The 15,647-nt window shown below is 47.9% G+C and overlaps 3 protein-coding genes across 3 annotated transcripts; 1 reads left to right on the forward strand and 2 right to left on the reverse strand.

The window, feature by feature from the left end:
• Positions 1 to 3,476: 3,476 nt before the first annotated feature.
• On the reverse strand, positions 3,477 to 9,788 carry LOC120948445 (transportin-1). The gene is made up of 7 exons (XM_040364769.2): positions 8,950 to 9,788; positions 6,856 to 8,844; positions 6,617 to 6,788; positions 6,434 to 6,529; positions 5,233 to 5,308; positions 4,686 to 4,860; positions 3,477 to 4,608 (listed from the first exon to the last, which is right to left on the reverse strand). The coding sequence occupies exons 1-7, from the start codon at positions 9,046 to 9,048 to the stop codon at positions 4,501 to 4,503; spliced, it is 2,715 nt and encodes a 904-aa protein (XP_040220703.1). The 5' UTR covers positions 9,049 to 9,788; the 3' UTR covers positions 3,477 to 4,500.
• A 279-nt stretch (positions 9,789 to 10,067) lies between these two features.
• On the forward strand, positions 10,068 to 11,513 carry LOC120949349 (vesicle transport protein USE1). The gene is made up of 5 exons (XM_040366607.2): positions 10,068 to 10,371; positions 10,455 to 10,779; positions 10,860 to 10,922; positions 10,992 to 11,133; positions 11,215 to 11,513. Exons 1-5 carry the CDS (start codon positions 10,229 to 10,231, stop codon positions 11,256 to 11,258), a joined length of 717 nt encoding a protein of 238 aa, XP_040222541.1. The 5' UTR covers positions 10,068 to 10,228; the 3' UTR covers positions 11,259 to 11,513.
• Positions 11,514 to 11,594: 81 nt separating this feature from the next.
• LOC120949348 (electron transfer flavoprotein-ubiquinone oxidoreductase, mitochondrial) lies at positions 11,595 to 14,454 on the reverse strand. Its single transcript, XM_040366606.2, has 4 exons — positions 13,847 to 14,454; positions 13,508 to 13,627; positions 12,296 to 13,430; positions 11,595 to 12,228 (listed from the first exon to the last, which is right to left on the reverse strand). Exons 1-4 carry the CDS (start codon positions 13,875 to 13,877, stop codon positions 11,691 to 11,693), a joined length of 1,824 nt encoding a protein of 607 aa, XP_040222540.2. The 5' UTR covers positions 13,878 to 14,454; the 3' UTR covers positions 11,595 to 11,690.
• Positions 14,455 to 15,647: the final 1,193 nt, after the last annotated feature.

The following is a 15,647-nucleotide window of genomic DNA, read 5'->3' on the forward strand; positions in this document are numbered from 1 at the left end:
CTTCTTTGATTCTAGCGTGCAGGTTTCGGTTTGGTAAATTAGAAACAAGGAACTTTCCACTTTTTGTATTCATGCAACACTGAGCGAAGATGATGGATAATTATGAAGATGATTATGTATGACGTATCAGTAACCATAACAACACAAAACAAGCCTTGTCACTACTAGAACTTAACGTACGCGTGAGGAACGATTGGCAAAGAGGGAATAAACAAATGAATGAGCGTTTAACAGAACTACAACAACAGGTTATTTAAGGAGTAGTCTGGAATTTTGTACTAAAGCTGGTTCAATTGTTATTTTTTGTCTATAAAACGCTTTACAGAAGACGGAAAACCTTGCATTGAATTAAAAGTGGGTAGGAACGAGGCGCCACTGTTAAAGAAGCATAATCGTATAACAGAACTAACACACAAACACAACAACACATCACAAATGATGGAATAAGAAGGGTTTTCCCTACTAGTAGTTAGCTAAGCATTTTTTATCTCCTTTCAATTTGTTTATTTTTCAGTTCTGTTTGCTTCTCTGCAGATGGTGTGGGGTATGTGTTTATGTTGTGTTTGTATTAAGTGTGCGTATGTTATTTTATGCGCATGGGGAAACACACATATGTTTTGGATTTCTGGATTCAGTCTTTTTAGAGTTTCTGTTAACTACGTGCCCACACACACACACGCACACACGCTGGATGAAAAGATTGGCACACGGGGGGCGCGTTGTATTGCAAGTTTGTTTGTTTCTGTGGCTGTGAGATTATGTGCGTTTCTTCTTTTCTAATGATATCTTGTGTTTTGCACTTGTTTTGTTTTCTCTCTACATGCGTTTGTTGTTGCTGTGTGTTTTAAGCACTGTCTCTCCTGTTTTCTTTTCTCAATAAGGCTTTGTTATCTCAAGTTTGTCTTTCGTGTTGTTTTGCTAGTGTTTTCTTCTTAATCTTTTGTTAATTTCAGCAATTACAAGTTACTTTCAGGCTAGTAGTACGGTTTACAATTCTCTTCTCATTTTCTAATTGTTTGTGGTTTTGTTTGTGTAAAGTTCCTGTTTTTTTGCAGAATGGTATCAGTGTTGCAGTAAGTTGCTTTAGAATACTTATTATCATGATTTTTGTTTTGCTTGTTATGCGCTGGAGCAATAAATAATATCTCACTATCACACACTAATGGCACCACCACGCCCACGCGTCTCAAATAGTCTGCCTATTTACAAACACATATCTCTGTGCGCACTACACTTTGAGTTTTGATTTGTCTCCCTTTCTTTGTCAAGGGCGGCAAGGATTGAGTTTGTTTTCTGTTTTATTTTGTGCATACCTACTAAACATAAAACCAGTCAAACTCTCTTGTGTTGTGTGTTAGTACTGTCTTGGTTTTTTTTTTAAGATAATGTTTTCAGACTTGCAATTTTCTGCCAATCCCACGGTATGTTTGATTAGGTTTTTTTTTCTTCCTTTTTCTTCCGCACAGCAGACTTTTGTTTCATTATTTACTTCAGTTCTTGGTTCAAAGTTACTTTAATTAGTTTGTTCCTTTCGTTCCCTTCCGTTCGAACTTGTTTTGATGCAACAAACGAAGCTGATTCGGTTTCTCTTTTTGTGGAACAAAATCATTAATAAGTTTTGTAAAGATAGCAGATTTCTTTCAGTTGTGTGGAAGCACAACTAACACGATTTTTTCCCCAATAAAATCAAGCTATAACAAAAATTCCAATTTGCAACGGATTCGTTTGATGCAACGTTTTCCCCCAACATTCCCCCTAAACACACCACACCGGACACGGATTGACGGATAAATAACGCGGACACGGATTGACGACGAAGACGAATAACGCGACCGAACCGAACCGAACTCTGTTTCATTTTATCTATTAAACGCGACCCGCGACGATTACGACCCGATATAGAAACGCGCGCGAAGAATTAACGACCCGACCCGGATTATGCTTGTTTGCGAAACGCGAACACGACGCGACGAATGCACGATGATTTGGCCCTGCGCTAGCTGCCCTAACCTTTGCTCTGTGTCCCTACTGTTGTGCCTTACGTATTTGAACTCCTTGTTTTAATAATAATATCACTTTCTGTTTTGTTGCCCTGTGTACCCTACTACCCCCTTCTCCCCCATGCACTCTGACCCGGTAACTGCACCGATTCCAGAACTAAGGGAAAACGCGTTTGACACTACTTACACGACAACACGATCTTTTTGCTTTTAATTGCTGATTGCTGACCAAAAAAACAAAAAAACAATACACAGCGAACAACGTTTCGTTTAATCTCTATAGCGAAGAGGCGAAAGTTCTATACAGATTCTATGTGCACACGGCACCGGCGCAATCGAAGATGATAGATTGGATTGGATGTGTGTATGTTTTATCTACCGTTTTCCACTCCGTTTCAGATATCGGAAATCAGAAAACATTTAGCCATTAGCAAACGTCTTGAACAACGAACTACACGCTACGGAAAAAGTAAGCACTAATGGCATTTTGCTCACAATTATACTCATACTCATACACTCCATTCACACACACACACACTCACACGTTCTCTCTCAGTCACACTGATTCCCTACATAGTATTGTTTCGTTTTGCCCTAACATTATCCCTAAGCTTGTGTACCCTAATCTGAGTTAAATTGGCTTAAAATTGTCCCTATCAATATTAACGCTTCCCATTCTTTTTAATCTCCTGCTGGCTTCACTTGGCAATGTTGGATCTGTTCCGTTTTGGTATGTTTCCGTTTCCGCTGCCTCACAACTGAATTTATCTCTCTCCACCCGTCTGAGCCGGGGGTTTGTTCAATAATAATGCTACCGAGTACATGATGCACAGCCCTAGCTTCTAGTATTAGGTTTGTTGTCCTTTCTGTCTCCTACTAATAACTCATACCCTACCCAGTTTGCCCTGTGTGTCTTCACGACGAAACGAAATTATCCCTATCGACTTTGTTTGGATACCTTTGTGCCCTACGCTTGTTTTACCCTAACACACACACATACCCTATATGTAACGTCCAGAAGTCTCCAGATAGCAGAGTGTGGCGCGTTCTACGCACCATATTCGAATGTAACTTATTTGGAGTTCTTCCTACCGTACTTTTGTTTTGTTTTCTCGTAGAGGAAAGGATAACGGAGGGAAGATTGTTTTTTTTTTTGGGGAAGATGAGCTTATGTTGAGAGAGGGGAGGCGGGAAAGGGATGAAAAGATGAGATAGCCCGGTTTTAAACGAAAACGAAAGCTGTCGCCCACACACACGCACACACGTACATGCTTACACACAGACGACGGGGTGTCGTTGGTAAAATGAGTTGCAAAAATAAAAGCCTCTACTTTACAACCCGAAGCTGCATGCACGTACGCACGCGGTACAACGACAACAACACCTAGGGGGACACAACAAGTGTTGGATACGATGATGATGGGGGGGGGGGGGGGGGGGGAATGGGCTAATTACTATCGTAGAAACAACAGCGTGTGGAGAGTGTGTGAAAAACAATTTATAACACAATTACACGGAGCGCGTAACAATTTACATGCAATAAACTGCGCGGGCGTTGCTGCTCTTCCGTTTTCTCTTTCTACGATCCTGTGTGTTTAAAATATATAATACACGCCCTCCTAAAACAACTACAGCAAAACTATGTGTTCATCCTACGACACAAACTAAAACAAATAAAAAAAAACCGAAGAGAACGGAATGTTCTCCACGTGGTGTTCATTTTCTAATCATTATTGCGCGTCCCATGCTTCCATGGTAAAACCGATATTAAATGACGGATATCATTGCATCAATTCACGCTTTTGGGGGCTAAGTTTTAGAGTAGAGATAATGAGCGATTGATTGATAGCCTCGCCTTCCTTTTTTGCTTGTATTTCGGCTGAGAGATGAAGATGAAAAAAGAGGGGCCTAATGCCCGCGGTGTTATATTTTACAATTGAATGTTTCAACGCATCCATACGGCCAACATCATTCCCTTTCTGTAGGGTTTTCTGCCTGCATTCTATCTGCAAATCCCCATTTTCATCTCCCGTAGTTCGAAATCTCACTTCTGTACCATGAAAAAAGATAGAAACCAAACTACTTAATTCCTTTTGCATCGTGCAATAGTGGTTGGAGCATCGAAGGCTAGTATAATTTCCAAAAAACAAGCCTACAATTTGAATGCATTGTTCACAACTTTGTTGATAAAAAAATATACAAGCTCAGCTGATTACTTGGCAGCTTTTGTCAACTCGTGGCAGAAGAATATGTGCACGGTATGTATCTAATACGACTAATTCGTGGCCGTCTTTCGCTAACCATTCTTTAAAAAAAAAATAAAAAACAATCAAGATCATCCGTGTTGACAGTTCCATTCGTGGATGACAAAAATGATGGAAATAATAATAGTAGCATTTGCCCCATTATGTATATACACTCACCGCTCCCGCGTTGGAGAACCTTTTGGGTGGCTGTAATGTTTGCGTTTATGGAACGAGCGATGCAATGCTGCCGGTGCTTAGATGCTGTACATTACGGCCAACCGCTCGCTCAGCTGGGGCGGGAACTGCTCAACGAAACGGGCCCAATTTTCTTCACCAACTTGCATCTTAAAACCGTGCAGGATCTACAAACGAAGAGCACGTTAATTTAACAATCTTGTGGCAGGAGTATGCTTTTGCCTACGAAGCCTGTGCCATGTACCTTTTGCAACATTTCGTGTAGATCCTTCTTCGGTGTCATCCAGGAGGCGGCGGCATCGCAGAAGAAGATAAAATCCGGCACCACGCCGACCGGATTGACCGTAATCATCTGACACATGCCACGGAAGGCCGAGTCCTTTTCCTCGTTGTCGCGAATGTTTCGCAGCGATGAGCACCTGAAGCGTTTTATGGGGAGTGTAAAAAACGAATGAAATAATCGAACCATCCACACACCACACAGAGGGGAGTAGAGCGTCCCATCGTTGCGATAAACGCACGAATTAAAACCGCGGTAGCCGCGGAATGGTAGAAAACGACACACTTGTAACAAATTTGTTTTTTACAATAAAAAAAAAATAAAACACGATGAAACATTTACACTAACAAAAACGCACCAAAACACGCGTGTGTGTGTGTGTGTGTGTCGAGTTTTGGGAACAGAAATCGATACACTCTAAGAGGAGTGGGGGAGCGGGTAATTAATTAAGAAAGAATGGACAAAAAAAAAACCACAACGAACAATATTGCGAAATAATTTAGTTACACACCACTGTCGCACAAACTGTTGCAATGAGGGGGCCACTTCTACGGGGCACACGAGACCTAGACGCCCAATTGTTATCGCTGTACAGGAAAAGAAAAAGGAAAAGAGAAAGAAAACGAAACAAATAGTAAAGAATATGGAAACATGAAGTGACAAACTTATATGCAGAATCGGCAGCGTTTTGAACCGGCAAAGGAGATCCGTTTGCGTAGATTACGATTGATGTGCATGAACGGCCGATTATATGGTTTAAGCGCTTGCTACTTCAATCTATCTGTATCTCTAGTGCATTTTTTTAATTTAATTCTTATCTTTACATCATTCTTCTTAATTTCTTATCGTTTACATTTTAAAGCTTCTTGCTAACTTGCGCTGTTAACATACTAATTATCGCCACCGTAACACAGAAACACGCGCGTACACACAAACAAGTATGGTAAATGAAACGAACGCGATCGTAGTTCGAACATTCTATTACAAAACCTGGCAAATTGGTAAGCAAATAACATTTACAACAAAACATGGAACACAGATTGAATGGGCCACGGCAATAATAATATTCACACGCAAACAGATACTGAGATAAACGGACAAAACTTAATTTAACAAAGCTTGCTTCGTTGCCATATGTTTCGATTTGAATTGCAGGGGTTTTTACTTGATTTCTTAAGCCTAGCAACGTTGAACGAAACTGCAGCATTTGACAGGACAAGCGCATCAGTTGTTTTCAGTGCTTAAGACAACCATCGCACTTGATATTACAAGCGCGGCACACAATATCACAATTCCAGTGTTGCGGATTCAAGCAAGGGGTTCCCAAGTCATTTTCGAATATAAAAATTGTTATTTGCCGCGTGCAAAATGTTATTCCACATCGATCTGACATTTCATTTCCATCAAAACAATTGGTAATTCCATCAGCATGATTTTCAACACGACGCAAGCTGAATAGCGTTTTACAGTTATTTGATTGAGGTGTTGAAAATCATGTGTTAAAACTGAAATTTCATTTTGAAGCAAATACACTATTTGACAACTGTTGAAAAACATCTTGGATGCAGTGAATAATTATGTGCACATTCGAAAGTGACTTGGAAACCCCTGTAAATGTTGCTACGCTTGCGAAATCAAGTAAAAAACCCTGTATTTTCCATCAATGGTAAAACGCAAACAGTATAAAGGAAAACGCAAACTAATCTACTTACCAGTATTTTCCAACAGTGTCTTGGGGGTGTTGGTATTGTTGATGATTTCAATCAGCGGTGCTAACACCATCGGAATGTACGGCTTTGTATCTTCCACTGTGCAAATGGGTAGAAAGATAAGCAACAAGTTAGCTCGCCGTGTCGCGCACAACTGCACATTCCTTCCAGTTTCCTTTCACTTACTCAGCTTGATGCTGATCTCGCCAATAGCCCACGTCGCGTTGTTGCACACCGAGATGTACTCCGGGTTCAGGTTGTGGCCCAGAATGGGCAAAAAGTCCGCAATGTGTGGATGCACGTGCTGGAAGCAAGCCTTGGTCAGATCGCCTAGCAACGCAAACGACGATTGGCGAACCTAGAGGTACAGAACAGTTTAGAGGTAAGCACCTTTTTCTCTTCTAGATTGCTGGATCAGGCCTTACCTCGGGCATCGAGTCTTGCATGCACTGGTAAAGCAGCTGCATAATGTTGCTGCTCGACACCAGCGACTCGATGTAACAGTCCAGGCCCTCCGCCAGCCCGGACAGCAAGTCCAGCGCCACTATCATAAAGTCCTTGTCCGGCTGCTCGAACTGGCCCGGGCTGGTGGTGCTGGCCAAATCCTGGTTCAGCGTTTGCTGTATCAGCGAAATGCACCGACGATAGACCGGCTCCGAGTAGGGCAGAAAGCCCGAGTGCAGCGCGGTGGCAACGCTGGACAGACACTCCAGCAGCGGGAACAGATCCTTATCCTCGTCCTTCAGATTGTTCCACTTCTCGATCAACGGTGGCATCAGCATGCTGATGTACTCCGGCTTGTTCAGATGGTGGCCGACCGAGTCCGCCAGCGTACCGATCGCGTCGTACAGGATGAGCAGATTCTTGTGCTGATACTTCCGGAACGCAAACACGAGCGTGTCGAGTATGAAGCCCAGGTACGGGACCAGCTCGGTGCACGCCTCCTCCTCCAGCGTGGCAAACGCGGAACAGGCCGCCTCCTGGACGCGCTTGTTCGCGTCCAGTATGCGCTTCAGCAGCTCCTTCATCAGCGGCTTCAGATACTGGTCGTGCGGCTGGCTTACCACCCAGTGGGCGTAGCGCGACAGCGTCCAGCAGGTGATCGACCGTACCAGCGCCTTCTTGTCCGACAGACACACGATCAGGTACGGGATCAGCTCGGGCAGATGCGGCACCATGCCGTTCATGCAGCCCTCCGCGATCGCGCCCAGCGCCAGGATGCCGCTCTCCTTAATGACCCATTCCTCGTGAAACAGGGTTTCCTTCAGGATCGGCAACAGGATTGGCAAGAAGTCATCCTTGAACACATTTGCCAGCACATCCAGCGCAGCGGCACTGCATTTGCGCAAATTCCAATCCGACAGATTGCTATCGTCGTCCATTTCATCGTACGGATCGTCGATGTCTTCGTCGTCGTCATTGCCCTCCATCGCTCGGACCGCACCGTCCGCTCCGCTCGCACCACCGCCGAGCGACGGTTTCTGGGTGTGTGTGCGCGATTTGTGGAACCGGGGCTTAATGTCCTCCTCCCGGTCCGGGATCATCTCATCCTCCTCCACATCGCCCTTCAAGATGATGATGTCGATGTCGCTGTACTTCATACCCCGCACGAGCACCGGCACCAAGCGGGGCAGGTGCGGCGTCAGCACTTCCTTGCAGATGGATTGCTCCGCCAGCGTCAGCCAAAACTCGCACGCTTCCAGCGACGTTTCGTCCGAATCCTGCGTCCGGATCAGCATGTACTCGATGATGCTGTTCATGTGCGGCATCAACCGGTCCATGCGCACGTCCAGCAGCATCACCAGCCCGCGGCACACGTTCTTGCGCACCTCGCGATCATCATCCGACGACAGGTGGAACAGATTCTCGATGAACGTATCGATGTGCACCATTAGCGCCTGCGTGCGGTTGATGATGAACTGGTTGATGCAGGCAATCGCGTTCGACCGGATCTTCGGGCTCGAGTGGCGGAAGAACTGCAGAAACTTGGGTATCATGATGTTCAGCGGCCGATTGAGCGCACTGCTGTCCAGCACGTCGGCCGAGTCTTCGCAGATTTTCTGCAGCGCCCCGAACGCACCCTCGCACACACTGTAGTCCTGCGAGTCGAGCATATCGCACAGCGTCGGCAGCAGCTCCGGCCAGTTCTGCAGTCCGCCCTTGTTGGCGATCGTGGTGATGAGGATGCCGGCTGTCGCCCGGATCAGCGGCGACGGGTCGCCGAGCGCCATCAGACACTCCTGCTTGATGTACTCGATGATGGCCGGCTGCAGCTCGGTGCCGTGGATGCGGATGTTGTTCTTCAATATCAACCCGGACAGCGATCGCGTCGGCTCATCCTCGGACGTTAGCTTCGTCAGCACGTAGATCAAATAGTTGTTAAAGTCCGGATACTGGTTCAGCTCTTCCAATTTCTGCCCCAAAAAAACCCCAACAGCAAAGAGAGTGGAAACAAAGAAGTGGGTTAGGGAATTGGTCGTTAAGCAGTTGCAACATGGCTGACAAAGGTTTGTACGTACCAACTGCACAGCACGCTGTACCATGTTGTCCGTTGATTGTGACTGCTTCAGCAGTGTGATGATCTGGCTCAAGCCATCAGGCTGCGGTTCCCACGACATTCTGTACGGCACCACGAAGGAAGCAGTCTCAACCGGAGCTTCTCTATGGTGCTCTCACACACACGCCCGTTTGGTTTCGCAGGGGGGCTCTGAAAGAACGTTTGCCCTTCGGTTTTGTGCACGTCCTCCTCTCCGGCACTACGCTATCACAGCAAAGCTATTTGCAAATGACTCTCTGTGCAACAACGCGGCCTTGGCGGATAGGGGAGCACGTTTCCGAAACTGGGATGGCGATAAGATCGAACGCAAATTCGCACTCTCGGCAAACTTTGCACCGGCCGTGTCAACAACACTGTGTTGCTAATTCTCCGCACGATTTGTCCGTCCCGTCCGGCGCGTACCGCGAACACTCTCGAAGCAAACCCGCACTTGAATTAAGAAACAAAAAAAAAAAGATGTCGCCCCGAAGAAAATGCAAGGCTTGCTTGTCTGAGGCAGCTGCCTGTCCGCTGTGCTGTGTGTGTGTTCCTGTGTGCGGTGAATGCGAATGTGTATGCAGGCGCACACGCACAGCGAGACACACTTTCCAAATCCTTTGCAAACTACCACGATTTCGAGCGGGTGGTGGGCTTTCCACCGTTTCGTGCGTGTTTCGCGCGTCGGGAAATTAAGTTCGCCAGGTGCAGTGAAAGTGATTATAAATCTGTGGAAAATGCTCCCTTTTTTCCGCCGCAAGAATTTCACCTTTTTCCTTTCAACGCGGGCGACTGTCAATCCTTTTTCTGCAGATGCAAGGTGGGGGTAGTTTTTGACTTTGTGACAGCGCGTACGAGGTCTGCCAGGTACTGTCATCGACGTGCGGGGCTGCCATATTGATATCGGAATTTGCTGGAAGATTTTTATTTTTATTTTTAGAATGTGGTCATGATATGGAAAATGAATTGAGAAAACAATAAAATAATTCATAAAAATGCAAAAGAAGCATTTGTGGAATGTCATTCAATAATTTTGCCATCTTAATCGATTCCGATGTTGATCGACGAATCGAGCAATGTGGGTTTGACACACCGCCGAGGGCGATTTGACGTTTGTGGCAACGGAAAAGTTTGTTTACGTGTCGGCCGGTCGATATTTTGCATGAAATAGCGTATTTTTTCCCCCAACACGAAAAGGGCAACGGGATCAAGGTGGCGAACAGCAGCAGCCAGGGAAAAACGAACGAACGCACACTCGCCACACAATGGCATCGAAGTTGGAAATAAACATCCGCAGCTTGATAGCACAGTGCGAGGAGATAGTGGCGGTCGACAAACAGGACTGGCGGTTGAAAAAGTACATCCGATCGCTGGACATTATGATCCAGGAGCTGGAGGAACAGTTTGAGTAAGTTTTGGGCGAACCAGAGGGTGTGGCGACCCTTCCACATAACAGAACATAACACAAACTGTTTGCCGTTTTTGATCCAGTAAACCGGAAGACAAGGTTTTAGAGGACTATCAGAACCGCTGCACCGAACTGAAGCAAGCGTCCAGCTACGTAGAACCAACGCCGGAGGAGAAGCGACGCCTGCGAACGAAACCGAAGGCCACCGATCCGGCCGGGGACGATGTGATGCGCGAGGTGCGCCAGTTTCACGACCAAAAGTACGAAAAGGAGCTCCGCAGCGAGCTGTTCAATGGGAACTTTTCGACGATACGGCGGCGGGCAGGGCAGAAGGTGGCAGAAAATCTAGAACAAACCGTGAAACAATACTCAACCGAGCAGGAGCGGCTGGCGGAAGATATGCTTAAGGTGGGTCGACGTGTTGGGCGTGTTTTATCTGCGAGTTGATAAGCTAACGCTGGTGTCTTTTCACTATCTTTCGCTCACAGTTAACGAGAAACCTAAAGGAACAGACGGAAACGGCTGGAAAGATCCTGAAGAAGGACACCGAGGTACGGAGCTGGATCTGGGGCTTCCGCTTTTTTATGAAGGGATAATCAATTTCACCATTTTTATTACAGATCGTTTCCAAGTCTGCCAAGCTAACTGACCAAAACACATCGTCGCTAACAACCGAATCCACCAAGCTGCAGGAAAACTCAAAGAAAGCCTGCAAATGCTGGATGTGGCTGATGATAGTATTCGTTATAATAACGTTCATATGTAAGTAGATTCGGCACAGTGGAGCTAATTGAACATTCTTTTCACTTAAATAACTATTTTTCTCTCTCTCTTCCTTTTCAGTTATGGTAATGTTTATGAAAATAATGAAAAAGAGAGTTTACTAAAGCACACTCCAGGAGGAGTAGAACGATTGGTTACGGGGACACAAGACGAGCAAGAAAAGACACAACGCGTCCAAGTAGGCCGCGCGCGCACGCCTGTGTGCACGTATTCGAGCATAGAAGAATCAAAAACCGTTGCCGTTTTTCTTTTTCGTTTGTTTTGTTGATCAGTATCTGCATTTTTTGTTTGTTGCTTATTGTAAATTTTGCCTTTATTGCGCGTGTATGAATATACTATAAAACAATTTTTCTAAAATAGCTTGCCTTTTTCTCTCGTTCCCTTTTCTTTTTCACAAAATGTGTGATATACATGAGGTACTGTTTTTCTTCCACTGTGCGCGAATTACAAATGGGAAACTTTATTCTTCTTAACACAATAAATTCGACCGGAAGGTCCGCCCAGCGACGTGGAAGACCGCAACAAAAACCGCCCGCTCACATGCCGTTGTAGGCCGGGCCGCCGCCACCTTCCGGCACGACCCAGTTGATGTTCTGCGTGACGTCCTTAATGTCGCACGTCTTGCAGTGAATGCAGTTCTGCGCGTTGATCTGCAGCTTCATGTTGCCGCCCTCGTCGTTCGCCACGTACTCGTACACGCCGGCCGGGCAGAAGCGTGCCTCCGGGCCGTCGTAAATCGTTAGATTGTTCTTCACCGGCACCGTGTCGTCCTTGAGCGTCAGATGGGCCGGCTGGTCGCCCTCGTGGTTAGTGCCGGTCAGCGCCACCGAGGAGAGCAGATCGAACGTCAGCTTGCCGTCCGGTTTCGGGTACTCGATCGGCTTGCAGTCCTTCGCCGGCTTCAGGCGGGTGTGGTCGGGTGAACCGTGGTGCAGCGTCCACGGTTCCCGCCCGCCGACCAGAATGCTGAAGCCACTGTACGCCACACCGCCGAACAGGCCGAGCCCGGTGTGGAAGCTGGGTCGGGAGTTTCGCACCTTGTACAGATCCTTCCACACGTACGATTCCTTGATGCTGAAACAAACCGAAAATGTTAAAAGTCATTTTACGCACCGAGAAATCTCCCCCCCCCCCCACTTACCGATCGGGATAGTCCTTCGGCTCCAGGCCCGCCTTTTCCTGCGTCGCACCGGAGAAGATCGCCTCGCAAGCACTCTCCGCCGCCAGCATGCCACTCTTCATCGCGTAGTGGCTGCCCTTGACGCGCGGCACGTTCATGAAGCCGGCGCCGCACCCCACCAAACAGCCGCCCGGGAACGTCAGCTTCGGAATGCTCTGGAAGCCGCCCTCGTTCAGTGCCCGCGCACCGTACGCAATGCGGCTGCCGCCCTCGAACGTGCTGCGCACCTTCGGGTGCGTCTTGAACCGCTGGAACTCCTGGAACGGGCTCAGGTACGGGTTCACGTAGTCCAGCCCCACCACGAACCCGACCGCCACCAGCGGCGTCGGTTCGTTCAGATGGTACAGGAACGAGCCACCGTACGTGTGCCGGTCCAGCGGCCACCCGATCGTGTGCTCCACCAGCCCCGGCTTGTGGTTTTCCGCCTTGATCTCCCACACCTCCTTCAGCCCGATGCCGTACGTTTGCGGGTCGTTCTCCGCGTTCAGCCCGAAGCGGGCCATCACCTGCTTGGACAGGTGGCCCCGGCAACCCTCCGCAAAGATGGTCGTCTTCGCGTGCAGTTCCATGCCGCGCGCGAACGTATCCTTCGGCGCACCGTCCTTCCCGATGCCGACGTCGCCGGTGGCGATGCCCTTCACCGAGCCGTCTTCGTGGTACAGTATCTCCGAGGCGGCCGTACCGGGGTAGATCTCCACGCCGAGCTCTTCCGCCTGCTGGCCGAGCCAGGCCACCACGTGACCCAACCGCACGACGTAGTTGCCCCGGTTGTCCATCGGCCAGCCGGGAAAGATCGGAATGGGCAGCTTGGCCGACTCGGTGAGGTACGAGAACTTGTCGTGCGTGACGGGCGTGTTGAGTGGGGCTTCCTTTTCCTTCCAGTCCGGGATCAGCTCGTTCAGGGCGACTGGATCGAGACAGGCGCCGGACAGGATGTGGCCACCGACCTCAGCCGCCTTCTCCACGAGACAGACGCGCAGCTCCTGGCCCTTCTCCGCCGCTAGCTGCTTCGCCCGGATCGCTGCGGAGAGACCGGCCGGACCACCGCCCACGATGAGCAGATCCGCTTCGTCGACGAAACGCTCCATGTCGACCTCTGTGGAGAGAAAGAGGGGGGGGGGGGGGGGGGGTGTGTAGAAAAACGAAGTGGCAGGCACCATTTTCTCAACTCACCTCCCCATCGTGGATCCTTATCCCGCGGGTGGATCGTGTAGTGGGTGGTGATTTTCGGGAACTGTGCCGATGCCTCGGAATAGTGGCGAAGTTGTGGCCGCTGGAGCAGTGTTCGAGTATCTGCGGAGAAAGTAAGCAACCAGCATGTCTCAATTACGCCCGATTGTGTAAATCAACTCTAGCAACAAGTAGGCAGAGCCAACCAGTCGTCTTGACAACATTCGCGCTACGTCGACCAAGGTCAAAGTCCAACTGTGCAACTCGTGGGTGTAGTAGAGAGCAGAGGGTGTGAAGGGGAGGGGAAGAAATCGGCAAACTGATTCACTTTATTTCACTTACACTTGGCAATGTTGAGCATGTTTCGAGCCATGTTGTTCGTATATGTACGTCCACCCTCACAATTCGAGGCAACAGGCAAACACCTTTGTTTTTTTGTTTCGTTATGTAATTAAGCAGCCTTCCTCTACTGCGAAGGCTCCAATTCTTAAACCTCGCGTGCAGCGGATAAGGGAAGCGTCTGGAACACTCGCGGAAGTTGGTTTCGCACTGTGTCGAATGAAATCAAACACCAACAACACCTCTCAATTGATCTCGCGGCTTTGGCGCACCGATCGCAAGGAAAGTGCGTCCGCTCGGTCGGTTCGCTTGGGCGTTCGTGCTTGCCGATGGCGGTCGTGGTGTAATCGTGGACTTCGGGCTGACCAGCGATTGAAGCGGTTCCAAAACACAGCTGAGCAGCGATTGTGTTTTGTTGATTGAAAGGGAATGATAACTTCTTCTTCTTCTTCTTCCTGTTCGTGTGTTCTTGGCCGGTTGCAAGTTGCGACGGCCGTCGGAATCTCGCGCCCCACTGACCTTTGCTCACTTCGGGTTCGGTTTAGGATTTGGCACGGAAATGGGGATCCTTTATTGTTTATTTACATGATACTACACTTTTTTTAGTGTCGTGCATTTATAATTAGAAGAAGCGAAGGAAAAATGTATTTTCCTTCCCCCCACCAGGTGTGTAGCTGTCAAAAAACGGTCGTAGGGCGCGTGACGTTTGAAACGTCTGATTAAAATTTAAACTCATGGCTTTCAAAACCGTTACAACTGTTCTCGTTGTTCGGTTTTGCTCGTTGAAAACACCGTTTGGTATTTAAAACTGTTTTTTACCAAGAATGTATATTAAATGTGTATGGAAATGATTGAATGTAAAATTGTATTTCCTCTCATTTTTGTATCCCTTATCATTAATCAAAACAGAGAAAAACCAGATTTCCAGGGATGTCAAACACGGAGCCGGCTTATCAAAAACCAATTTTCAAGGACCATCAAAGCAATTGCCGACAAAAGGATACACCGGCTCAGCGGCTGCCGACAAGGGCAAGGACCATTTCAATTGGATCCTTACAAAATACAGCAAACTAATGAAGATCCTGGTTTTCTCACGTTCATTCATAAAATTTGGAGACATGCTTTGAAGATGCTTACGCACATAGAATATTCCCGTTCTCAAAGAAATCAATGTCATGAGCATGAGTAATTTTGGGTCAAATGCACACTTTTTAACGCGAGACAATCCTGATCGGTACTACTGCACTTGTCGCGGCCTCCAAAATGCCGACAAACGGGGTGCCTCAATTAGTTGCGCCTCAAGTGCGGTGCGCGCGTCCGTACGCAAAAGCACTTACGCACTTGGTTTGCGCGGGGCATGTTGTGTGAGAAATAAAACCACCAAAAATTTAAACTATACCGCGCGACAGACGGCACCAAGTGGATGCTTCCGTTGGGTGTCCGTGTGCTGCTGCCGCCGCCGCCGCCGCCGCTACCGGTGTGACAAAAGCCGCAACCATGCCGGTAACGCGCGTCCTTGGGTGTAATTAGTAGCACTTAAAATTCAATTACACCCGTCGCGACGCATTTGATCCACATGCAAAGGGAATTTGTGACACACTGTGAGGAGAAAGAGCGGGGCGAAATAAGTCAGCCATTACGAGGGGGAATAAAGGTATCCTTTCCAAACACAAATTCAATCATGTGTTTCGATTTTCGTGCGTATCCTTCTGGCTTCATGCGTACATTGATGGCGGACATTCATGGCACCGCCTACTAAGCGACCGGCCCGGTCGGTGTGTGTGTGTGCGTGTTTCCACTTCCG

This window comes from Anopheles coluzzii, chromosome 2 (assembly GCF_943734685.1).
Source record: "Anopheles coluzzii chromosome 2, AcolN3, whole genome shotgun sequence".
NCBI lineage: Eukaryota > Metazoa > Arthropoda > Insecta > Diptera > Culicidae > Anopheles > Anopheles coluzzii.